This window comes from Eucyclogobius newberryi, unplaced genomic scaffold (genome assembly GCF_026437365.1).
Source record: "Eucyclogobius newberryi isolate DKJ021-1_F unplaced genomic scaffold, fEucNew1.0.hap1 SCAF_13, whole genome shotgun sequence".
Classification (NCBI taxonomy): Eukaryota; Metazoa; Chordata; class Actinopteri; order Gobiiformes; family Gobiidae; genus Eucyclogobius; species Eucyclogobius newberryi.
Genome location: NW_027315757.1, coordinates 9,233,244 through 9,259,136, shown reverse-complemented (window position 1 = coordinate 9,259,136; position 25,893 = coordinate 9,233,244). Strand labels below are relative to the sequence as shown.

The 25,893-nt window shown below is 42.2% G+C and overlaps 2 protein-coding genes across 13 annotated transcripts in view; one reads left to right on the top strand and one right to left on the bottom strand.

Moving 5' to 3' along the window:
• The first annotated feature begins 1,834 nt into the window (after window positions 1–1,834).
• LOC140357582 (immediate early response gene 2 protein-like) lies at window positions 1,835–2,860 on the top strand. Its single transcript, XM_072442102.1, has one exon. It carries the CDS (start codon window positions 1,977–1,979, stop codon window positions 2,496–2,498), a length of 522 nt encoding a protein of 173 aa, XP_072298203.1. The 5' UTR covers window positions 1,835–1,976; the 3' UTR covers window positions 2,499–2,860.
• Window positions 2,861–11,305: 8,445 nt separating this feature from the next.
• cacna1aa (calcium channel, voltage-dependent, P/Q type, alpha 1A subunit, a) overlaps window positions 11,306–25,893 on the bottom strand; it is a 130,762-nt gene continuing 116,174 nt past the window's right edge. For 9 of the 12 annotated variants that reach the window (XM_072442477.1, XM_072442486.1, XM_072442479.1 and 6 more), the window contains 6 exons: window positions 25,387–25,516; window positions 20,040–20,153; window positions 15,790–15,828; window positions 13,112–13,325; window positions 12,281–12,543; window positions 11,306–11,968 (listed from right to left, as the gene is read on the bottom strand). In XM_072442477.1, the coding sequence (XP_072298578.1) occupies window positions 11,306–11,968; window positions 12,281–12,543; window positions 13,112–13,325; window positions 15,790–15,828; window positions 20,040–20,153; window positions 25,387–25,516 (1,423 nt within the window). Of the gene's footprint in view, window positions 11,969–12,280; window positions 12,544–13,111; window positions 13,341–15,789; window positions 15,829–20,039; window positions 20,154–25,386; window positions 25,517–25,893 lie in introns of all 12 variants that reach the window. The other 3 variants (XM_072442485.1, XM_072442487.1, XM_072442490.1) reach the window with 3 other exon arrangements.

Sequence of the window (25,893 nt, the reverse complement as noted above, 5' to 3'; positions counted from 1 at the left end):
GTAAAAATATGACGCTCACTCCAAAAAATAGTTCATGGGAGGACATGTAAAAAATAATATATGACCCCGCCCTAAGTCATACAGGAAGTCGGCCATATTGGATAAACTCGGCGCTGACAAATGTGCACCTCGTCGTACATTTTGCATTTTCTCTTACAGTTTTGATCGAAATCACTTCAAACTTGGCCACAAGACACAAAACCCATGAGCAAAGTAGTGTTTGAATGCTGAAGCTGATACGTTTTATTGTATGGTCATCGTGAATTTTAAACAAAATCGCGATTTCTGGAAATATTACAAAAATTCTACATTTCTTCAACATTTTTTTGGGGGAATGTTTTGACGTAGAGTTTTGGGAGATTTAAAAGCTGAACGCAATGATATGCAAATGTAGTGGCTAGCTAATAAAATGGCTCTCCAGCGCCCTCTCCAAATTTGATTTTTAAAAATTCATAAAAGACTATTTATTTATTGTAGACAACTGAAAATATTTATATGGAGGTAATCTAAGACCAGGCACAATTTGAAAAAATGATGTGGCTCTAGCTTGAGTTTTTATAGCTTTGACTATTTATTTACTAAATGCTAATCCGGCGCTAGCTAGGCTCCATTCATTTAATAGCTTAGCATTAGCTCGACATTAGCTGCTGACCTATGGGTTCCTATCGGTTCTGTTAGCTTCACACTATGCTATGCTAACGTTAGCTTTTGGCTTTTTATGTGGTGCACCTAAAATATGTCACCACATTGTTTTGTTATATTATTATTTGGTAATTTGGTATTGTACAGTAATTAGATATATATGTTATTTTGGTAAAGTAATACTAAGACATTAATGACACAATATGTGTCATTATTTAGTACTTTCCTGTTTTTTGTGAATTGGAAAAGTAAGGTGGAACTTTTGTGCAGAAGGTTTTGCACCAGGTTAATATTGACGGTGGAACTTCCTGTTTCCGTCAAACTGGGATTTGAAAAGCAACGTTCCTCCTCCTCGCTCCTTTCGCTTTTACTTGATTTGCAGGTCAGTACACGGTGAACACACTGCACTATAAGGTCAATACCTCATGTTCCGTCAGTAGTTGGTACTGTTTCGATGTTTACTGGCACTTTTCGGCTTGTATTTGAGAGTTAGCTTTCAAAAGTTAGACGTTACCCGAAACATCGCAACATTTCGGGAGCTCCGGTGTTACGGTTTAAATTCAGCTTTATAAGCATTTTTATGCATATTATTTTATTTTTGTAACTTAAACAAAGTGTTTAAGCATTTGTTTAGTGAGTTTATGGGACACATTTCACAATTGAGATCTGTGTTTTTCTAGAAATGTAGATTAACTTTTGAGTTTGTTGAAATGTACATTTTTTTGTGTTTAATGTCCATGCTATAAGCCAGTTATTGCACTGTAAACTATATATATATATATATATATAAGATAAGATAAGATAAGATATTCCTTTATTGTCCCACATGGGGAAATTTCATTGGTGCAACGCAGGTAGATACAGAGGTAGATACAGAAGAACAGATCACTTATAGGAAGTCTGAAAAACACTTTCAGTAGAAGATCTCTTATAGACAAAACCTCCCATTACCCAACAAGGGATGGAGGGGAAAAATAATAAAGATAAAATAAATGAATAAATAAATACCATTGCATGTGATCACGACAGTAATTGCACATGAATTGCAAAGTAATTAGACTTTATTCTGTATTCTTTAGACTTTATATTTTTTTATTATTTAGACTATATTCTTCATTCTTTCTTCCAGAGCTGACTCTCCTTCCGCTTTGCCGCTGACGTCACAGAGGTTATAAGTACCCGCCGCGCGTGCCTCCCCGTCTGTATTGTGTCTGCTGTCCCGGGACTCAGGTTGCGTGTGTGTGTGACCCGCGTGCGCACCTCGGACACTTCCCCCGTGTGTTCTTCCCCCTCGGACGCGTCTCTGAAGTGACCTCCACCCGCTCGCGCTCATCATGGAGGTCGGCGCCGAGGCCAAGCGGATAATGGTCGTGGCTTTGGGGAAACTTTACAGCTCGCGCTCGCAGAGAGGAGGTCTGCGCCTGCACCGGAGCCTGCTGCTCACGCTGGTCATGAAGAGCGCGCGGGACATGTACCACCACGCCGCGGCGCAGGACGACGCCTACTACCACAGCGGGGTCCCGGACTGCGACAACCCGGCGCAGACGGACCCTCCGCCGGCTTCAGACGACCAGCACCACCCGCAGCAGCACCTCCAGCACAGCGCCGCGCCACAGACTGAAGCCGGGCCGGGCGACGCGCTCACGCGGCCGGCCCCGGAGAACACTTTGACGTACGCGCAGCAGTCGAGGAAGCGGCGCGGCAAAACGTCGGCGGTACCGGACTTTTTACCGCTGAAAAAGGCCAAGCTGGACTTCCAGACGCAGCTCGCGGCGCTGGTGGACTACGTGACGTGCGGTGACCTCGGGGCCGTCCCATCCCCCATCCCGGTTCCCATGGCCATCGCGGCGTGCTGAGGGAAAGACGCGACGAACGTGACGTGAAAAGGCGTTTGAACGTTCTGGAAAACAAAGACTGCGTGATTTATTATTGTGAGCGAAACGTTTACGTGAAATAAAGAAGTCCACGCGCACCGGAAGTGGCTGGGCCGGCGCCAGCTGGTGCCCGTAGTAACTTTGACCTACTTTTCTGGGTCACGTAAGAGACTGTTTGTGCTGGATTCTTACACTGCCTTAAGAAATGGACTAATTGTAGATTTTTTTTTTTTTTTTTTATATATGTGTGAAGTTTCTTGAAGTTGGAAATATGCTGATGAATTCTATGTGAAGTGGATCTACCTCAGTATATTTATTATTAAAAGTCTTTTTGTACAAGAAAAGGTTGATGTTATGGTATTTTTATAGTTTTTTTCAGTGTTGTTTTGATGTCATGGTTGGGTTTTGTTTTTTTTTGGTGGGAAAAAGCGTGCAATCCCCCTTCAAAACATCTCAGGAGCTCCCACAACCCCCCAGTCAGTGATTTACACAACAAAAGCGGTGGTACAAAAGGGGCTCGCACTCCAAAAGAATGGGGGGGAAGAGGGCCGTAAAGCCATTGACTGGTCCGGGACAACAATGGCTGGTGTTTTTTTACCTTTTTCTAATTTGGGAAACGATCTGGAGATTGGATCTGAGGTGTAAATATTATATTCGAGAGTATTCAGTGGTGGTTTACGGTGCAGTTGTACAGGGAAAGTAGATAATGGGTATGTTTACATCGTGGGGGGATAAAATATTCATAGTCGTACATGTTATATTTTCAGAAGTGGATGTTACCTGGATTAGACTGATTCTAAAACACAGGCAAAAAGACTTTATTTTAAAAAAGAGGTGAAATTTGTGGAGTTTAAACAAAAAAAGAGAATAAGCAATTCATAAATATTCTTTATAGAAGCCTTCTGTCAGCATATTTTAGTCTTTATTTGGTTAAATAAATCTATAATGGAGCTAAACGTTTGGTGAGTCGCTTATAATCCTAAAATGTAGTTGTAAACAAAGATTTATGTGACTGGAAAGTGTCATTTTAATTCTAAAGCGTTGTAAATATACCAGTCAGTTGCGCTTTTAAAAAACAATTTTACATAATACTTTTATATTTCCAAAGTATGGCTCAGTTTCTGCAGCAACAATAATATATGTGGTGCCTCACAATTTAGTTATTTTTATTTTTTAAAATAATTTACATTGACTTGTTAAAACATGTAAATGTCATTTGAAACACAACAATTACATTATCGATTACAATTTACTAATATAGTTTTTATTTTAGTGCAATTGAAACAAAAAAGCTGAGATTTTATGATGAACTCTTATATTTAAATCCATTTCTTATACATTTAAGACGACAGTTGTGACAGTAATGATCATTATTCATTATTCGGGTGATTTCAACGTTCATCCGACACAAATAACTGACACAGGAAGAACAACAGCAGCACATTTCCGAGTTCTTGTGATTGTAAACAAGCGGCTGTTCGTGCGGCTGTGTTTGGGTGTTCTGCCCGGTCGCCATAGAAATCGCACCCCCCCCCCCCCCCCCTCACCCGCACCCCCCCTCTGCAGGATGTGTGGGTGGGGGAGGGGCCGTGTGTAAAAAGAGACAGGAATGTGAATGGGCACGGCGCGTGGGGGAGGGGTGGGAGCCGGTCTGGGCATGTCTGAAAATACACACACACACGGAGTACAGCTGTGTGTGGAAGTATTAATAGTGGTGGTGGTATTTGTAGTAGTAGTATGACTGGTAGGAGTAGTACACGGTCACACACTGGTCAAATCTGATTTTTTTTGCGTCAAATGGGATCAAGATCTGATTTTACATCTTCAAAAAATCTGAATTGAGCGTTGAGACCTGCAGTGTGTACGTGGCCTTCGTGGTAGTGGTGGAGAGAGTACTGCAAATCAAGTAAAAGTACAGTTTGTGGCCAAAAATGTACTCAATTACAAGTACATAACTGCACCTGCGTAAAAGTCAAAAGTACACAGTATTTACCTGTCACTTTTAAACAACAATTTTGCTTAGTCGTCAGCTCTTGTTGATCAGAGCAGGCGATGCAGTGTCGTTTGGAGCGTTTGTCAGTGTGAAATGTGCCGTACACAATACTCACAGGATTTTTAAACGCTAACATTTTCACTGAAGTACAAGTACATGTTCAAAAATCCACACGAAAAACGTTCCTCAATTACAAAACATGAGTATTTGTAGTTAGTAGTGCTGGTGGTGGAGCACATAAGCAGATACGAAAATGTGTGAAAAGTGCTGTAGTAGTTGCACTTGCAGTAACAGTATAAGTAGTAGTTGTAGTAGTAGTAGTACTATAATTGCAAACTGACAAGAGATGTGTGTGATTAATAGTGTAGGAAAATTTCAGACATTTTCAATGTTTCTAATGGAATTTATGAGCATGAATGAATAAACAGAGACTTAACATATCCTCAGGTCGCCTCTAAACGAGGAGGAGAGTGGATTTATGCAAAAACACTTTTGACTTTTTGTGCTTTTTCAATCACAGAAGAGAATAACAAACTAAAATCACTGGTGCGTTTGAATCGTTCAGGCTTAAGTGAAGCTGAAGGCGATGGACTTGTTCTAATTGTTTAGGTGGCGTTATATGTCTGAGCTGCTGTCGTCTGGTGATTAGGACTTACCTCACTGAAATGCACAGAATAAATAAATACTCAAATCTAGCTTCAAAACACTGGAGGAAGCCTGATTTGTGTATTTTTTTATGTAGTATCAAAAGTATAAAATAAAGGGACACTTGTATTGTATTAATTGTATGAGTACGTTTGGGGCGATATGATCAAAAAGCACGTTTATTTGTTCAAATTTGTTCATAACTGACACTCAGCACAAACAATATATAGAAAAAATCTGCTAAATATGATGTTTTTAAGCATTTTGACAATTTTATTTCTGAAAATGTCCAAAATACCTAAGCCAAAATTTTCATGGGGAATTTCCCTGTGTGAACAACATAAGCATGAAAGTACATACATGCAGATAGGAGTACTACAGTGGTTTGGTGCTGTAGTATGTGTAGTAGTAGCAATTATTGATGTAGCAGTTGTGGAAGTAGTTGTTGTACTTCAATAGTTGTTGTACTTTAATTGTTGTTGTAGTATTGTAGCAGCAGAAATCAGATAATGATCAGATTTTGGCGTGTAAAAAATGCAAAATGTGCAAAATGTATTCCTTTGTGGGTATTACCTTATTCAAGAATACTACAATACCTCTACAAAAATCCTTAGGTCTGAACACGTGTAGTACTGTGTCAAGTGCATTCCTGAGACATGAGCGCAGAGGTGAGCGAGGACACGCTGGGGATTTAGTCACTGCCATATGTTCATTCATTGTACAAGTCAAGTCCTTCCGTAACCTCCCTGAGCAGTTTACAGTACTTTTATATCAAACTCTTACTTATTTTTACACAGAAGTTTATGTTTCAGTGCAATATGACTCACATTACACCCACTATAGGCGTGAAAATATGTCATTTTACGATTAATATACAGTAAATTCATATTATGGTGATGGATTGCATTATTGTGGTGCTACTGCAAATACATAATACAACTATTACTTCTTCCATCACTTTTACTACTACTACTATTATTACTACTATTACTACTACTATTTCTACTATTACTATTACTACTACTATTACTACTACTACTACTACTACTATTATTATTACTATTACTATTACTATTACAACTATTACTATTACTGCTAGTACTACTACTACTATTACTATTATTACTACTACTACGACGCTGCTCTTACTGACAGTATGAGTAAGTAAGAGTAAAACATGTCGTTGGATCATTTTGGGACAAATATTGTAATTAGCATAAATTGGCTGTTTTATTGCAGATATAGTGAGCATTGGACTGGGCGGGGCGTGTACAGGTGGAGGTGACATAAAGAAGCACACGGAGCCGGGGAGGAGTGCATTCTCTCTGGATTTTATTCTTTAGGAAGAGTTCTGTTCGGTTTACAAAATGCACTGGTAGAAATCGCTGTGACAGGTCGAGAGTGAGAGAGTGTGGGCGGGGCGTGCGTGCGAGGGGCAGGAGCGTGCGCTGACCCCTGACCCCTGCGCGGACACCACAGATACAGACACCGTCTTCCACTAGGATTACTTTTCTCTACGTTTGTCTTTAAAAACAGCTCTTTTTTGTGGTGTCCGGAACATGGTGGTGTTGTGCCTCCACCTCCATGTAACAGACGAGAACTTTACACTTTAGAGATTTTTTTGTTCGTTTTTCACATTTTTTGTTTTCAAAAATAGAAGAAAAAAGCAAAGAACTTTAAAAACGTCTATCTATTTATATATCTTTTATTCCTTTGAATTCATTTTCTTTTATGTCCTGAAGATGACTGTTAACCCACGGTGTGGCATGCACATAGCACATGCATTTCTGTAACTATATATTTTTTCCTTTTAAATCTTTTGTATTTAAAAAAAAACGTTTTTTTTTCTCAGTAGCGGCTTTACATTGCTTTTTAAAGACTTGTTGTGGTTAATCAGCGTGTTAGTGGATTCACTGCAGCATACACACAAAACACATGGATGTGGGACACGTTGACATCAGGTGCACACTCGCCCGTACAAAACTCACGCCACTTTTTAAAAAACAATTCTGGAGACAAAATCAAGACCTCAAAGCAAGCGGAATTCTTTATCAGAAATTCACCCATTCATCCATTAAAACGCATTCAAAACGAGCAAACCAGGAGCTACATACCTGTGCTTTCTGATTAAAGTGAAATGAACAAAATACCGTGACATTCCACTGAGGTTGGAAAGACACATTTAGGCAGTTAGTCTTTTCATGTGATTTGTTTGTTTTTTTTCGTCATTTTTTTCATATTTTTTCGGTGCATTCTCTGGTCAATGTGTGATAGGCCTCCAGGTCAAAAATAGGTCAAATAAAAAACAAAAAAAAATCACTTAAATGAACAAAACCCGAGCAGACGGTGGTGTGCATTAGTGACAAAAGTGTTAGTTTGAGGCACACATAGAAACACGCAATAAAAAGAAGAAAACAATCCAAACAAATCAAAAATAAGAAATACTTGACATAGAAGATGAAGGCCGTAACACAGCCGGGACATCTTTTTTTGTTCTTTTTTTTCTCCAAAACCCACATTAAGGGGCGACACATAAAATCGTTAAGTTCACGTTTCCGCTTTCGCAAACGCAAGCCTCGTGGTCCACTAGAGAGAGAAGGGAGAACTGGAATGGATTCTCAGGAGCGGGGTCAGGGAGGATTACACCAGTAACGAGGACGGACTGGATTCTTGTTGCACAGCGCCCTCACCAGGTCACAGCTGGTACTACAGCTCAAGCCAAACGTCAAGGAAATGGATTTGAGTTTGGATGATCTACAGCAGTGGTTCTCAAACTGTCCCATGGGTAAAGGTTTGGAGGTTTAAAACAAAAAATACTGTATTTGGATGAGATATTTTGTTGTTTGTAGATGACATTATAATACAAATATATATATATATATATAGTAAGATGTCTGTGTAATCACTCCATAGCACGAGCAAGAGTGAATATGATTCATCATCCAAGTAGTTTCTTCAGCTCCTCTAACAAGGATCTGATCTAATAAATAAAATAAATAAAATAAATAAAATAAATAAAATATCGACCCACAAAAAAAGGTTCATGAAATAATAAAATAAGCAAATCATTAAATGTGGAATAAGCATTAATGAGATGCACATATTTATATTTACCATTAATAATGGCTTTAAAACATGAATTAACTCTTAAGTTACTTACATTACTGGGTCCGAAAAAAGGCACATGACATGTCTCTATAAAGAAGTGAGTTTGGCCTTATATCTGTCTGAAGGGAGGAGCTAACTACACTAAACCTAACACTAACTAGTTTACAGTCAGTTGTTGTTCATAGACTAAAAACACATACTTCTTACTGTAAAAAACTATAGGGTGGGCTAGTTTCCCTTTCAGGCAGAGAAGATGAACTGGAGAAGCCACTTGGATGAGGCGTAACATATTACACACATACATCTTATTCCCAGCTGACAGAATAACATCAAATACAGGACCTAGAGGAGCCACATTTCCCTCAGTCATTCCCGAGGGGTTAGTGCTAGAATGTCAGGTCCGGAGGGACGGAAGTGATCTGGTTGCCGTGGTAATGAGTTCACTTCTGTTACTAAACTGGCCTAAACTGTTATAATTTGACTGCTTTATGTTTAAGATGAGATTAGGCTGGTTGGGCATACATTTGTTTTTCAATGTCATTACTGCTTCACGCTAACGTTCTTAACCTTACCCTTTACCCTAACGTTGTTCTTAACCTTACCCTTTACCCTAACGTTGTTCTTAACCTTACCCTTTACCCTAACGTTGTACCTACCCTTACCCCTTTACCCTAACCCTTTCCTAATCTTACTCTTTACCCTGAACTTCATAACTTTGAATGACCAATCGTAGCAGAGCGTCCCTCTGGACCCGACACACAGCATTAACCGTCTGCTGCTGAGAAAATGACATTATTATGTATTACCGACTTATTAAACCGTCCTTAAGTGTAATCCTAAATTAACATCTATTTAGTCTAATATTTAAACTCAATATCCAGAATTGTAATCAAAGTTTAGCCCTCTTTTTTGCACAAGGTCTTCGAAAAACCCCAAACTAATATTTTCTATTCAAACTTTGAGAACCATTGCTGCTGCTACAAACTCATTTCCCCACAATGCACACCTGTGGGATATGGCGTCCCCTTGTGGCCAGACATAGTAACACATGTGCGAGTTTCAAAACACATCATCATCACCATCATCATCATTACTGTGAATATTTTTTTCAAAACAAAATTCACCATTCTTCTTTTTAAATGTTGAACACCTCTCTGCTTTGTCCGCCCGTTTGACATCTGTGGAACCCCAAACCCTGGAAGACATTTGCAAGATATGGTCTGCCAACTTTCTATTTGTGTAATTGTCGTAATGTATCTGGAGCTCGATTCGTCCCTATGTCTTCATCCTCATACCCTGCATTCCTGTAGCATCACTGCCATTGTTACAAAAAGTTCCCATAAGAAAAAACATGTGCAATATCAACGGTGGCAGCATTTGGCACGGAACATACAAACAAGCAAGCAAAAAGTAACGCTCTTTTGACTTTAACCGTGGAATTGGAATTTTGAAACACTAGATTTTGATTGCAGAGGAACGAAACTTACAAAAGAGGAATGTTTGACGGCGTCAGACGGTCGCGGCAAGCAGGGAGGTGTTCAGAGCGTGAGAGACAAATCCAAATGTTTCAGATGAGAACAGGACGGACAGAGGGACTGGCTCCCCGCGCACAAGAGATTCTCGTTGTTACTATTGTTTTTTGTATCATTCATGCAGGTTTCCACAAGGTGTACAGCGCCACGAGCCTCGGGCCGAGCTGCGGGTGCAACTGAAGATTCAAGCTTCAATGTTTTGTACAAGAGAAGGACAGAAGAGGAATGCTGCAGAGTCTGCTCCACCCAACACTCCCCTCCACCTGAGCCGCCCCGGGACAGCTCTGAGGCACTGTCACTGGGGTGGGCTTAAAACAGATGATAAAACTCATCCAGATTCTCCAAGTGGCTGGGAGGGTTGGCTTTGTTTTCACTTGTTTTGCAGCTGACCTATGTGTGAGGAACAAAAGTGATGTGTCTTTTGTTGAGTCGGAACTCTTGACATCTTGTAAGTGGCTGCCCTCGCCGCGGCGCTCTGGGCAGCTGCTCAGTCTGGTGTCATTTGGCATCAAAGGATCAACGTAAGAAGAATGCACACAGACTGTGACACGGCCGTCCTGCCTGTGTCCCGCAGCACAGACACACGGCCGTCCTGCCTGTGTCCCGCAGCAGAGACACACGGCCGTCCTGCCTGTGTCCCGCAGCACAGACACACAGCCGTCCTGCCTGTGTCCCGCAGCACAGACAGCAGACATACGGCCGTCCTGCCTGTGTCCCGCAGCACAGACAGCAGACACACGGCCGTCCTGCCTGTGTCCCGCAGCACAGACAGCAGACACACGGCCGACCTGCCTGTGTCCCGCAGCACAGACAGCAGACACACGGCCGTCCTGCCTGTGTCCCGCAGCACAGACAGCACAGACACACGGCCGTCCTGCCTGTGTCCCGCAGCACAGACAGCAGACACACGGCCGTCCTGCCTGTGTCCCGCAGCACAGACACACAGCCGTCCTGCCTGTGTCCCGCAGCACAGACAGCAGACATACGGCCGTCCTGCCTGTGTCCCGCAGCACAGACAGCAGACACACGGCCGTCCTGCCTGTGTCCCGCAGCACAGACAGCAGACACACGGCCGACCTGCCTGTGTCCCGCAGCACAGACAGCAGACACACGGCCGTCCTGCCTGTGTCCCGCAGCACAGACAGCACAGACACACGGCCGTCCTGCCTGTGTCCCGCAGCACAGACAGCAGACACACGGCCGTCCTGCCTGTGTCCCGCAGCACAGACACACGGCCGTCCTGCCTGTGTCCCACAGCACAGACACACGGCCGTCCTGCCTGTGTCCCGCAGCACAGACAGCAGACACACGGCCGTCCTGCCTGTGTCCCACAGCACAGACACACGGCCGTCCTGCCTGTGTCCCGCAGCACAGACACACGGCCGTCCTGCCTGTGTCCCGCAGCACAGACAGCACAGACACACGGCCTGTGAGAGAACATCTCAACATAAAAGATTTGTGTGGTTCCCTTGGCAGTCACTGTTCTCCACTCACTCCTCGCTCCCCAGAGGCTAGCACCAGTCATCGTCCACTACTTCATTGTAGGGTTCATGCAGGCCCTTGCGGGGGCCCCGCGGGTGCCCGGCCGGAGGGGGTACCTTGTGGGGGCCCGTGTGCATGGGTCCATGGAGGTGCGTGGAGGGGGACGAGGAGCGGTAGCCGTTGGGCAGTCGACGCTGAGGGGCCGGCTGCACTTGGGTGGGCACTGGCCCGGTCAGCGCGGTGGTGGGAGGGCCCCCCGGGTGCACTGTACGTGGGGAGGGGCCCCTGGGGGGCATGGGGTTGTGAGGCTGCATGGGGGGAGGTGGCAGTGGGTGGGTGCTCAGAGGGTGAGGGTTACTGTCCTGCTCGTACGCTGGAGGTTCATGTTGAGCTTCATAGTCCTGACTGTAGAAGTCTCCCTCCACAGAGCCACTGCCCTCCCCCCAGCGAGGAGGGGGGTGGTGTGGACGGGGTCCAGGGACCGGCTCAGGGGAGAAGCGGCGTGGAGCCGTGTTCCGGCCCTGAGTCCCAGGCCCGGGTGCGGGTGAAGGAGCCCCCTTCCGGACCACAGGAGAGAATGTGACGTGGGGCCGCGGCGTGGCGGGGGTCTGGGGCAGCTGTCTCCGGCCTCTCCGTGGTGTGCTGGTCCCCGACGTAGATGGGACCGGGCTGCCGCTCACCGAACTACTGCCCTACACCCAAATGAAATACAGCAAATAAAAAGAACGCACCACACAAGTAAGAACACAGAGCAGACAGGACAGAGCAGAGGCGCAGGTCAAGCCCCGTTTGAAGGAGGAAGAATGAGCAATGATATAAATAAAGATGAGCCCCAAAGAGTGTAGACAGAAGCACAAGGCAACACAACACAGGAGAAAAGAAGAAGAGGGGTGACTTCTGCTGCCTTTTCAAACTGGGAAAATACAGGGAAACCACAGAATATTTAAGGCTTCGTAACAGACGTGATGAACTCTGACCCAAAGCTCTGAGGTACATGTGCCCACCTGTCTGTGGGTCAGGCACTCGCGGCCTTCGCTGGGAGAGCGGGACCACCGGCGCTCCCTGTCCCGGCCGCGCTCGTCCCGCTCGTGGGATTGCCTGTGCGGGTACTCCCCGCGGTCGGGCCTCTCTCGCTCGGGGACGTAGCGCTCCTTGTCCACAGAGCCGTGGTGGTGGTGATGGTGGTGGTGCTTACGGTCTTTGGAGCGCCCGCGGTCTCGGTCGCGCTCCTTTGAGAGGATCTCTGCCGACTGAGAGAGCTCCACGCCTGAGGGAGAACCAGAGGTGGAAGATTGTTTTAGAGAGTTCCACTTTATAATAACCACACCTTAATTAATTAGAATGAATAAAGCAAACACACAAACAAAGACTTCATTCATAATTAATAAGTCACTAGTAACTTCTTATGTTGGTATTAATAAAGTCAATACTAAGCCTGAATCATTCTTGCTAAATCATTTGTTAATTAGGAATGTCATTGTTCATGCTTTGCTAAGGCTAATTAAGGTATAGTTATTACGAAGTGGAACCCAGATTTGAAATGTGTCGACTCTTGAAATAAGAATGTAAAAGCATGTTTGTATGGTCTTTTAGCCGAGACGGGTAGAGTGGCTAAAATGTGCAGTCAATTAACAGTTACGTTACTTCAAAATAATATCACTCAAGTGGAAATACAACGCAAGAAATGACTTAAGTAAGATTAAAAAAGTATTTGAAGAAAGTACACCTCGAGTAAGTGGCAAGTAAGCCGAGTGACTGATTTATGAAGTGAATGTGAGTGTAATTGGAAGGACTCACCCACCTCTGTGACTAAACCTAAACTTAACCCGTCCCACCTGTCTCGTGATCGGCGTAGCGGTGCAGAGACCGCTCGGACGCCCCGTGACGCCGCTCCTTCCTCCTGTGTCCGTGCCGAGCCCTGCCCTCCTCCGGCACTCGGTCCATGTAGTCCTCCTGTCCGCCTCGGTCCCGGTGACCCCGGCCCGAGCGGCTGCCCTGTCCCAGGGACGACGAGGCGGACCGCTTCATGGAGCTGTTGTCGTTTATGGTCTGAAACGGATAAACCAGCAAAACACAAACCAGAGACAGTAAAATAAATAGTTACTGCACATACTGCGTGGTGTTCTGTATGTGCGATACGTTCTTCATATAGTGGGATAATTTATGAAAAAAAAATGCGTATCATATATTTTTTCCTGAAACTTTGACTGATTTAGAGGTTATGCAGATGACATCGCAGTGGCAAAATTGTATGTTGTTTCCTTTTGTAGGCTTTAAAAAAACACACACAAATATGATAGAGCTTCAACGATCTATTAACAAATATGAAATTCTGCAACTGCGCTAATTATTTAGTTTGTACTTGACATCTAAAGAAAGAAAAGCAAGAGTGATCAGTTGTAGAAAACCAGATGAACAACAGGATTTTAGTTGATCTGATCACATTTGTCTGTGTGTTGAGGAAACTGATTGTGTTGTGATGCGAGCTTAAGTGTCCTTTATCTCCCCCTGCTGTTAGCAAACAAGCTAGCTAAGCTCTGCACCGACAGCAACAACAGAGAAACTACTTTCAGTTTACATTTTCAGTTTTTCTGCCATAATTCGGCCACTCAGAGGGCATTTTTTTTATTAAATAAATGTCAGTGCATAACCTCTATATTATAGGCTACTTGTCAGAGCAAAATTTAAACAAGTTTCACATTTGGAATTTGGAGTTTGTAACATGAACCGCTTAATACAAGACCCACATGCATTTCAGAGCATGCACGCAGGGTTAGCAGCTTTTATACAGAATAAGAGACACAGCCATACTCTGTTTTCTGCAGATGGTATTTAAAAATCGTAGTAAGCTTGTTGCTGAGACCCAAAATATTATAAAAAAAATGAAATGAACCATGCTTGTCTTGCTACATCTGAAAAGAAGATTAGAAATAAATCGCTCATTATGACTAAAAGGTTCATACAGCAGTTCCAGGGTTTCTTTTGCATGTCATATACAGGGTTGTTGCATTGTCTGGCCTGTAGGGGGCAGCACCATGTCACCATCCTATATGTTTTCATTCAGAATGTGCCACATCTTCATAGAGGTTATTTTCATCAATGACTGAAAGAACTGATTTATTATTGCCAAATGCAATGATTATTATTCACAGTATTTAATTATTTTTTTTTTAACACAATATCACAGATTTCTTTGACTTTTGCATTTGAACGATTGGGAACTGGAGTTTTACACAAACAGTTTTTGAAGCAGCACATTTTGACACACGTTTGCCGCACAGTGAACGAACACACGGCAACATTCCTTCATCACAATTCTGTATAAAACGACTCTGTTCTCTCACGTCGCGTTTAACCTCTGACATGAAGAGTAGGCTCACCACGCTCAGTGCTGAGGCCTCATGCATGTAGTCATGGAAACTGATGGAGACTGAGATGGAAGGACATGTACGGAGTCAGGAGCGGAGCACGGGGCCACATGTATGAGGGGGGGGAGGGTGAGGGAGGAGCGGGCGGCGTCCAGCGTGCAGAGGGGGAGTCCAAAATATACTTCAAGAGGCTTACGTCAAATAATGTTTAAGAAAGTAAAAGAAAAACAAATATATATATATATATATATATATATATATATATATATATATATAGATAGATAGATGGATAGATAGATACCGGTATATACAAATTAAACTCTTTTCCATGTGTTTCAGAGTGATTCATGCTTAGCACTAATAATAATCATTCAAAACAAATTATTATGACTTTTAAATCAGCAAAAGTCCTCAAAAGCCGATTGGATATATTTTAACTAAACTTAACATGCATTTTGTCTCCTTCTTACCTTAATTTTTTATATTATATTTTATTTTATTACTATTTGATTTGCTGTTTGTTATTAAGAACTGTAACTGTAATTCATAAGCTGTTGTGTCCAAGTAATTTCCCATGTGGAGAAATAAGTGACAAATAAACAAATAATAATAATAAGTATTGCTATGACTAAATCATTTTAAACAAAAACTGAACTGTGTTGCCATGATACAAACATTTCAAACGTACTTTTGATATCGAGGAAAAAGCTTGTTACGTGATATCGATTTTGAAACTAGAATGTAATTTTCAACACAAAATAACAGAACTTTCTTTAAACTAGTTTGGATTTAGACGAAAGCCATTCAAAACGATTCAGGAAAGGTCAAATGTTTAAATTTTGTGTGTGATTATTACTATATTTCTTCAGTATTAATACTACTTTTCCAACCGTATAACTACAGTACTACCAACCTCTGCCAGCTTCCTTATAAACTGCACAAAACCAGCTTTATCTACATCCACAAACACATAAACTCTTTCATAATCACTCGTAAAAGCTCTTGCCCGGTAAAATGTTAGAACAATGAACGTGTAAATGCAAATATTAGGTTATTATGAAGACAGAAAAAAATAACTGAAAAAAAAAAGGTTGAGAGAGGGGACGAAGACGAGACAGGGGAGGAGGAGGCACACTGGTACATACACTGAGGGTAGTGGTACGTTGCTTTCCTCTCCTCCGCTGCTGTTTAACGCACAGAGAGGACACACAGAAGCCACAAGACACAGCCCACAGTGACCCATGTGAGCACAGCACCAGAACAGAACAGGACAGGACAGAACAGAACAGGACAGGACAGAACAGAACAGGACAGAACAGGACAGAACAGGACAGGACAGAACAGGACAGAACAGGACAGGACAGAACAGGACAGGACAGAACAGGACAGAAGAGGACAGGACAGAACAGAACAGGACAGAACAGAACAGGACAGGACAGGACAGGACAGAACAGGACAGAACAGAACAGGACAGATGAGGACAGGACAGAACAGGACAGAACAGAACAGGACAGAACAGGACAGGACAGAACAGAACAGAACAGGACAGAACAGGACAGAACAGGACAGAACAGGACAGATGAGGACAGGACAGAAGACAGGACAGAACAGAACAGAACAGAACAGAACAGGACAGAACAGGACAGAACAGGACAGGACAGAACAGGACAGAACAGAACAGGACAGAACAGGACAGAACAGGACAGAACAGAACAGAACAGGACAGAACAGGACAGATGAGGACAGGACAGAAGAGGACAGGACAGAACAGGACAGAACAGAACAGAACAGGACAGAACAGGACAGAACAGAACAGAACAGGACAGAACAGAACAGGATAGAACAGGACAGGATAGAACAGAACAGAACAGGACAGAACAGGACAGAACAGGACAGAACAGAACAGGACAGAACAGGACAGAACAGAACAGGACAGGACAGAACAGAACAGGACAGAACAGGACAGAACAGAACAGGACAGGACAGAACAGAACAGGACAGAACAGAACAGAACAGAACAGGACAGGATAGAACAGAACAGAACAGAACAGGATAGAACAGGACAGAACAGGACAGATGAGGACAGGACAGAACAGGACAGGACAGGACAGAACAGAACAGGACAGGACAGAACAGAAGAGGACAGAACAGAACAGAACAGGACAGAACAGAACAGAACAGGACAGAACAGAACAGGACAGGACAGGATAGAACAGGACAGAACAGAACAGAACAGGACAGAACAGAACAGGACAGGACAGAACAGGACAGGACAGAACAGAAGAGGACAGAACAGGACAGAACAGAAGAGGACAGAACAGAACAGAACAGGACAGAACAGAACAGGACAGGACAGGACAGAACAGGACAGAACAGAAGAGGACAGAACAGAACAGAACAGGACAGGACAGGACAGAACAGGACAGGACAGAACAGAAGAGGACAGAACAGAAGAGGACAGAACAGAACAGGACAGGACAGGACAGAACAGAAGAGGACAGAACAGAAGAGGACAGAACAGAACAGGACAGGACAGGACAGAACAGAAGAGGACAGAACAGAACAGGACAGGACAGAACAGAACAGAACAGGACAGAAGAGGACAGGACAGAAGAGGAAGACAGAGACACATGGGACAGTGTGCGTCAAATACACAGGTACACCACAGGGCTCTCCCCTCATCCCTGGACACTTGTGTTCATACGAGGTGTAGTTCAGGAGACTTTTTTAACCCCTAGTTTGATTGATTTATTTTCATCGTCCATTAGACCGTTTTCAAATCTTTGCATTGGCTTCGTATGTGTTTTAGGTGAGCATTTTTAAGTTCTTTCACTGGTTACTTATCTTTCAGAGCTGCTTTTACCGTATGACCCCGCCTGGTGGCCCCTGCGCTCCTCCGGCAGCAGGCTCCTAGTGAGTCCCAAAGTCAGGACACACACTCACGCCAAGGAAACGTTCCAGTATTACAGCCTTTGTTTATGGAACGGTCAGCCGGAGAAGCTCAAGGCCGAAAAAAATGTTTAGGTTTTTAAGAGCATGCTCAAGACCCACATTTTTAGCATATAGCTTTTGATAATCATGTGTCATTTTATTTGTATTTATTTATCTATTTATTCCATCACTATTTCTGCCTTATCTCTCTTCTGGGCCCTGCGTCTTGTGGCTGTGGGCGACACTCTGATGGTGCTTCCTCAACTGCTTCATCTGTACACTGCCTCATGCATTTGTGTTTGTCTGTGCGTGCGTATGTGTGTTTGTATGTGTCTGTGTCTGTGGGTGGGCTGTTTGGTTGTGGAAAGTGCTTTGTAAATACAGACAGACTGATTTATACACTGCCACAGAATCACCACTTGGATTCAATTAAGCAAATACAGCAGGTCTTCTCCTCCTGCTGGAGAACTGCTGCAGGTGATGATCTTTCAGCTGCAACACGGTATTTAAACCCGACTGATGCAGTGAGTGGCTTCTCATTTATGAAACAACCATGTGGAAAGACATATCCCGTGGTCATGGAAAATATGTCAGTGTGTTTGAGAAGGGTCAAAACATCTAGGGAGAAGCAGAAACTAATGTGCTACAGGTCTGACCCCCGGTGAAACAGAGTGTTTGGGAGGAGCTCGAGAAGGCTTTGTGCAGTGGTCACTCTCTCATCATCAATACAAGATCAATTGGTGAAAAATAATGTAAGACTGAAAGGAAGTACATATTTTAGTAGTGCAGAAGCTTATTGAAACAATGCTACAGTGAATGTGTGCTGTAATCAAAGCTAAAGACTTTTTTTTTGGACAGGCAGGAGGCAGGAAAAATATGGTCTCATTTATAAAATATATAAAAGGCCATAATAATCGTATAACCCTAATTTACACCCCCTGGCGCCGCCCCTGGTCACGGGTGCCAGTATTAGAGGAGAGCGCTGTAAGCAAATCCAGTGAAGCAGTCATGGAGAGACACTTACCAAAAAGCACGCACGCACGCACGCACGCACGCACGCACGCACACACACACACACACACACACACACACACACACACACACACACACACACACACACACACACACACACACACACACACACACACACACACACACACACACACACACACACACACACACACACACACACACACACACACACACACACGAGGAGCGGGAGGCACTGGCAGGCCTGGTTCAAAAGAATAAACCCTGAAGTTTAAGCGTCATAAAATTTACTTGTTGCATTATTTGTTTCAAGGTATTTCTGATTCATTTCCACATATTTCCCCCCCAAATATTAATACAAATTGAGACTTAATAATTGATTATTATATTATATTATTATTTTCAGACTAGTCAGACGGTTATCTTTAATGTACTTATGATGCCTTATTTTTAACATGTTAATAAAGAATATATTTTTGTTTAATACAGGGCATGTATGTATTTGATTTTTGGACTGTTATTTTGGACTGTTCTATTCTTAGTTTAACTATAAGGATGATCAATTAGTAACTTAATTAGTTATTTTAATGATAACAATGAGTCCCAAAAAATGTATTCATGTTTTTTTTTTTACACAATAGACCATATATTGTTGTATGATTCATTGTGGAGGGTCAAGAAAGGTGCCTAGGAAACAAAATGTTTTAATATTATTTAAATGATCATAAATGCCTTGAAACAATCCTTAACAAGTAAATTAAGAAGACTCAAATCATCACTTTCAGTTGAATTTGAAAGTAAAATCCCTTTTTGCTGTGAGCTCTTGCTTTGAAAGAGCCTCCTGAATACAGTAAGTACAAACAAATAAATATATATAGGTATTTGTTGTGTGTGACAACCAGAGTGCTCACCACGGAATGGAACAGTGAGAGATGGAAAAGCGTGCGGGTGAAAAAAGTTGAAGCAAACAAACAAAACATAAAGAACAATGAAGAAATCAAATAGGGAGAGAAATCCAAACTATAATAATATCAATAAAAGCAATTCTGACTGACAATGCTTTGGTTGCATTCAAATCCAGACATTAACATATTGAACTAGCAATTTGACAGAAAACGTGAAATGTCATTCTTGAAAAATGTGGTTGTAATTAATTTTTCCATATTGTCTGACAAACATTGTAAGAGTGGCTTTATATTTACAATTATTTATAGCCCATGAGCATTAAATATTTAGAGAAATTTGCTGGATTTCAACGTATATAAGTTACAACCAAATGTGAACTAACAGGTTTTATTTGTTCATACTTTTGCTTTTTGCCGCTATTCAAATTGTGATTGTACTCAATTTCATAACCTCATTTAATATGCAAAACAATAAGAAAGCAAGAAGTCAGTGAGTTTAATGCAATGGCACAGATGTGATGGCAGGGGGCGCTGCTGGGGGAAACATGACAGGTGAGAATGCTGCTCACTTGGTTGTCGCCAGGGAGCCGCGGCATGGAAGCGGCCCTGCCATGACCTTCCATTGGTGGAAAGTGTTCAGTGTCCGAGTTAGCCTCGTGCCCCATCTCTCTCATCTCTACCGTCTGAAACAGAGCAGGAGATGCAGTGACCGGCTGCCCACACCAGGAGGCGCTGGAGCTGGCGTTTGACACAGGAGTGCAACCAAATGGCCCAGAAGCAGTGTAGGTACTTCACAGTTTGGTTGTTAAACATGACGGCCAAGCTGAGGGCTTTACAAGAACTGGTCCTGCCTGAACACGGCTCAAAAGTGTCGGCCCACCTCTGGTTTAGGAGACTTGACTCTCAAGCTCGTCAGTTGGTCCGTGCAGGACATTGTAGTGTTCACATTCTGTGCAAACAAAGTTTACTTCCTAAGTAAGAGGTGGACGGGTACTTTTGAGCTCAACACTGAACTGAAAATGTCCAAACTTAGTTAAACCATAAGCTAAATCATGAATCAGGCATAACATTATGACCATGTCATTATTGCACAGGTTATTATTCAAGTACAGGGCATTCTGGTAGCATTATTTCAGATAAAAAAGGACTAAAGGAGGAAAATTAAATAATTTATTCACCACTAAATAAGGAGAACTAGTGCAATTTGCTTTGATTCATACTAATCTAAGATCATGGCATTATTACAGGTTCATACATACATTCACATTATGTAATGTTTGTATGTTTCCTGGAGAAGAGTCCACCAGTTTATCTCCATGGAATGTCATTTCTTTGCCTAAACAATATTTATTTGGCATTAAACAAATCTGTCTTAATTACTCAATAAAAGAGGTTTAATTTAAAGGCCATTCTGTGGAACACTGCATGCAACACAATAGCGTCTCCATGGAGACAAGAATCCATCTCAGCTCCCAGCTGATCGGTTCAAGTCGCTACAGCGTTTGGTGCAGACCAGAGAGTGTATATTTTCCAATAAAACCTTTTATTAATACTTGCTAACAATGTAATCATACGTCAGTCAGCAGCTGTGATTGGCTAAAGCTCAGCGGAGCGTCAAACTATATATCAATGGGCGCCATTCTAGACTGATACTGGGCAGAACTGTGTCAGGTGCTGCACACATCTGCACATGAGGTTTCTTTGTAAGCTCGAAGCTAATAACATACATAGTTACACTTTGTTTTTGGAGTATTTTGAATCAGATATGGCTTCATTGTATGTAACACAAATCATATGTAAAGTACTAACAGTATTAGAGAGAAAGAATGTACACATCTGCTCTAAGGAGGTGACATGGTAATGTTATGCCTGACAGTGTTTGCTTTTGGTTTATAGTTTATATCTTTAAATGCACTCGATGCCAGCACTTGACATAATCAATGAACCGATCTTCTTTGCACATTGTGGATTGATCCTTTTCTCCTTCAAACTCGTCCATCTGATCTCTCAATCTAACATGACATGGTCTTCAAGCAGAGTGGCTTCACAGAATGATCAAAGGTACACAGAAGACAAGTGGGATGCTGGAGGCACAGAATACTGCATGGGTCGGTATGACATGGCAGTTGTTGGATTGGACCATGTCAGTACTACATGATACACACAGCTGCGGATCCAATGAGGAATGAGCACAAGTAGTATCAAGTACAATAACGGCATGTAAATATAACTTCACTGTGTACTTTGCTGTTGCTGGAGTCGTGTTTTCTTTCATTCACATTGTTGCAGTCAATGTGGTCAAATGAACCACTTTTTAAACGACAAATTTCACTTGAATATGTTTACTTTGTATTTGTACTCGATCTAATGCCCATGTTCTACCATGATAACGCGAAATAGTGATTTTATAGTAATTTTCATGAAGTAGAGACAGAATATTTATCAGTGGTTATGTGCTGAAGGCTTCTACATAGAGAATACTTACATATAAAGTGTATTCATTATTTAAATAAGACATTGTTAAGGCTTTTTTGACATTTTGCTTGAATAATGCTGCTATCTTTGTTATAAGAAGTGTTTGGGAATGTGTTTTGGATAAGTCAATGCATTCATAAGTCATAAGTTATTGAAACATTTTGCTGATGTTTCACGTGTGTTTGAATCTGTGAAAAAAACGTGTTATGGACATTAGTTCCCGCACAGAGCTGCTTAGCCTCTGTCGTGCCTCTAAACTCTTAATATTAACATTTTTTTCTAAAAGTCTGAGGCAAATATTTATAAAAACGTTACTTCCGGAATCGCTGCAAGCTTTGAATTTGGCAGGATTGTTGAGCTCCATTCGTACGTAGCGTCATTTAATGTAAAGTAAAGAACAGAACAGGTAAAGATGCACAAAAAAACAATTGTATGTAGTACAATTGATTAATTAATGTAGTACAATTGATTAATTAATGTATATAATTAATTACTTAGTAGAAAAAGCTTCAGTTGTAGTCATCTGGACTCAGTTTGAAAAAAAAGACGTTTCGACTCTCATCCAAGAGTCATTGTCAATAAAAGAATTTAGATCGAGAACTCCGATATTAATACTGTTCTGTGGTAAGACCCGCCCATTGGGAGGAGCCTTCCTGAAGTAGAAAGAGTTGTTTGTTTCAACAGAAACTCCCCCCTTGTATCTACCGAGCTAGCCTATTCAGAATCTTAATGGGCTATTAGAATCCTCTTTGTCTTTGTGAGACCCTGGCTCAACCACCCTGAGTACCTGATTAGCATCTAAATGTCCTTGTCCTGGTCCTCTACCTTTCCAGGGGTTCAGTATACCATTATAGATACCAGGAAGATTAAACCTTAGCCCTCCATTTCTGTTTAAAGAAGGTCTTTCTTTTTAAACAAAAATAGCTTCCTTGACTCCTCTTTCAAACCATCTTTTCTCCCTGCTTAAAACCTTCACCTCACCGTCTTCAAACGAGTGATTAGAGGCTTCGAGATGGAGATGCACGGCGCTCTGAGGTCCTGAACTTGTATTTCTTCTGTGCTGATAAAGCCTCTTGTGTAGAGGCTGTTTTGTCTCACCTATGTAACGTTCTTTACAGCTTTCTTCACTGCATTGGATCGAATAAACTACATTGCTCTGTTTTTGAGTCGGCAACTTGTCCTTAGGGTGAACCAGTTTTTGTCTTAAAGTGTTTCCTGGTTTAAAATAAACAGGGACTTCGTGTTGTCTAAAAATTCTCTGCAGTTTTTCTGACAGGCCAGACACATAAGGGATAGAAACACCCTTCCTTCTCTGTTCAGTTTCCCTTTTGTCCTGCTTCTTGGTTCTCTTCACTCTGTTGAGAGCCCAAGCGGGGTAACCACAGGCTGAGAGGGCATTTCGGACATGTTTTTCCTCTTTCTTCTTGCCCTCTGAGCTGGTGGGCACACCTTGAGCTCTGTGTTGTAAGGTTCTGATCACACCCAGCTTGTGCTGTAGTGGGTGGTTGGAGCCAAAGAGCAGATACTGGTCCGTGTGTGTAGGTTTCCTATATACTTCTATTTGGAGTTTCCCGTCCTCTCCTCTGATCGTGGAACAATCAAGAAAGGCCACGCGATTCTCCTTAGCGTCTTCTCTTGTAAACCTGATATGTGGGTCCACAGCATTGATGTGATCAGAGAAGGTTTCCAGCTCTTGTTTCTTAATTGTTACAAAAGTATCATCGACATAGCGGAGCCACAGTTTTGGGGCTATGCCTGAGAATGAGGCCAGTGCCTTCTTCTCAAAGTGCTCCATGTACAGGTTGGCCACTATGGGAGAGACGGGCGAGCCCATGGCACAGCCATGAATCTGTCTGTAAAATTGTCCCCGGAATTGAAAGTAAGTGGTGTTCAGACGCTAAGGAGAATCGCTTGGCCTTTCTTGATTGTTCCACGATCAGAGGAGAGGACGGGAAACTCCAAATAGAAGTATATAGGAAACCTACACACACGGACCAGTATCTGCTCTTTGGTTCCAACCACCCACTACAGCACAAGCTGGTTGTGATCAGAACCTTACAACACAGAGCTCAAGGTGTGCCCACCAGCTCAGAGGGCAAGAAGAAAGAGGAAAAACATGTCCGAAATGCCCTCTCAGCCTGTGGTTACCCCGCTTGGGCCCTCAACAGAGTGAAGAGAACCAAGAAGCAGGACAAAAGGGAAACTAAACAGAGAAGGAAGGGTGTTTCTATCCCTTATGTGTCTGGCCTGTCGGAAAAACTGCAGAGAATTTTTAGACAACACGAAGTCCCTGTTTATTTTAAACCAGGAAACACTTTAAGACAAAAACTGGTTCATCCTAAGGACAAGTTGCCGACTCAAAAACAGAGCAATGTAGTTTATTCGATCCAATGCAGTGAAGAAAGCTGTAAAGAACGGTACATAGGTGAGACTAAACAGCCTCTACACAAGAGGCTCTATCAGCACAGAAGAAATACAAGTTCAGGACCTCAGAGCGCCGTGCATCTCCATCTTGAAGCCTCTAATCACTCGTTTGAAGACGGTGAGGTGAAGGTTTTAAGCAGGGAGAAAAGATGGTTTGAGAGAGGAGTTAAGGAAGCTATTTTTGTTAAAAAAGAAAGACCTTCTTTAAACAGAAATGGAGGGCTAAGGTTTAATCTTCCTGTTATTTATAATGGAATACTGAACCCCTGGAAAGGTAGAGGACCAGGACCAGGACATTTAGATGCTAATCAGGTACTCATGGTGGTTGAGCCAGGGTCTCACAAAGACAAAGAGGATTCTAATAGGCCATTAAAATTCTGAATAGGCTCGGTAGATACAAGGGGGGAGTTTCTGTTGAAACAAACAACTCTTTCTACTTCAGGAAGGCTCCTCCCAATGGGCGGGTCTTACCACAGAACAGTATTAATATCGGAGTTCTCGATCTAAATTCTTTTATTGACAATGACTCTTGGATGAGAGTCGAAACGTCTATTTTTTCAAACTGAGTCCAGATGACTACAACTGAAGCTTTTTCTACTATGGAACACGCCTGGACGAATGAGGGATTACACCGACACAATTAATTACTGTTTTTTTTGGCCCTGTTTTTACATTATAATAATTCATTCAGATTTAGCATCTCTATATTCAACATCACACAAACAGATATATGATTTATAGAGATAACCATGTCAAATGCGTATGGAAAATAATACTAAATAATTTCAATTGCTTAAGCAGAATAAAAAATGAAATAAAAAACGAATTTAATCTTGAATAAATGAGTTTTTTTTTTTAAACTTTTTTTACTGGATGAGGAAGACTTAAACATTTGTGAATGAAACAAAACATCACTCCAGACATGTTTTGTACCGTCTAACACAACTTTGGACTGATTCATTTCTGGTCATATAAACATCGTGAGGCTGTAGTGAATGTCCGTGTGGCTCTTTGTACCTGCGAGTTGTTCACGCCCCCCAGGCCGTCAGGGTGTCCCTCGGGGCTCCAGCTGCCCACCTTCTCGCTCATCTCCTGGGCCCGAGCGGTCACCCACGACTGGCTCTCCGGGATCCCTCCTCCCTCAGGCCTGGGACACGGACGCACACGGTTACAGTTACATGTGAAATCTCAGTATTTTGGGATTTAGATTTGGTTTAAACTGAATTATGATTGATGTTTGTATGTAGAAATGGTTTCAAAGGTACTCGTCTGGTCACTGTTTTAGTTGAATACCCTTGAAACCACTGCTGCTGAAAGTGGAATTACAGCTAAATGTATATTTATATATATATATATATATATATATATATATATATATATATATATATATATATATATATATATATATATATATATATATATATAAACTCTGACAGCAGTAATACAATTCTAAGTATCCTCTTTTAGCAAAAAATAACATTTGCTATCCATAATTTCATATACCCATAAATAGTAAAAAAAAAA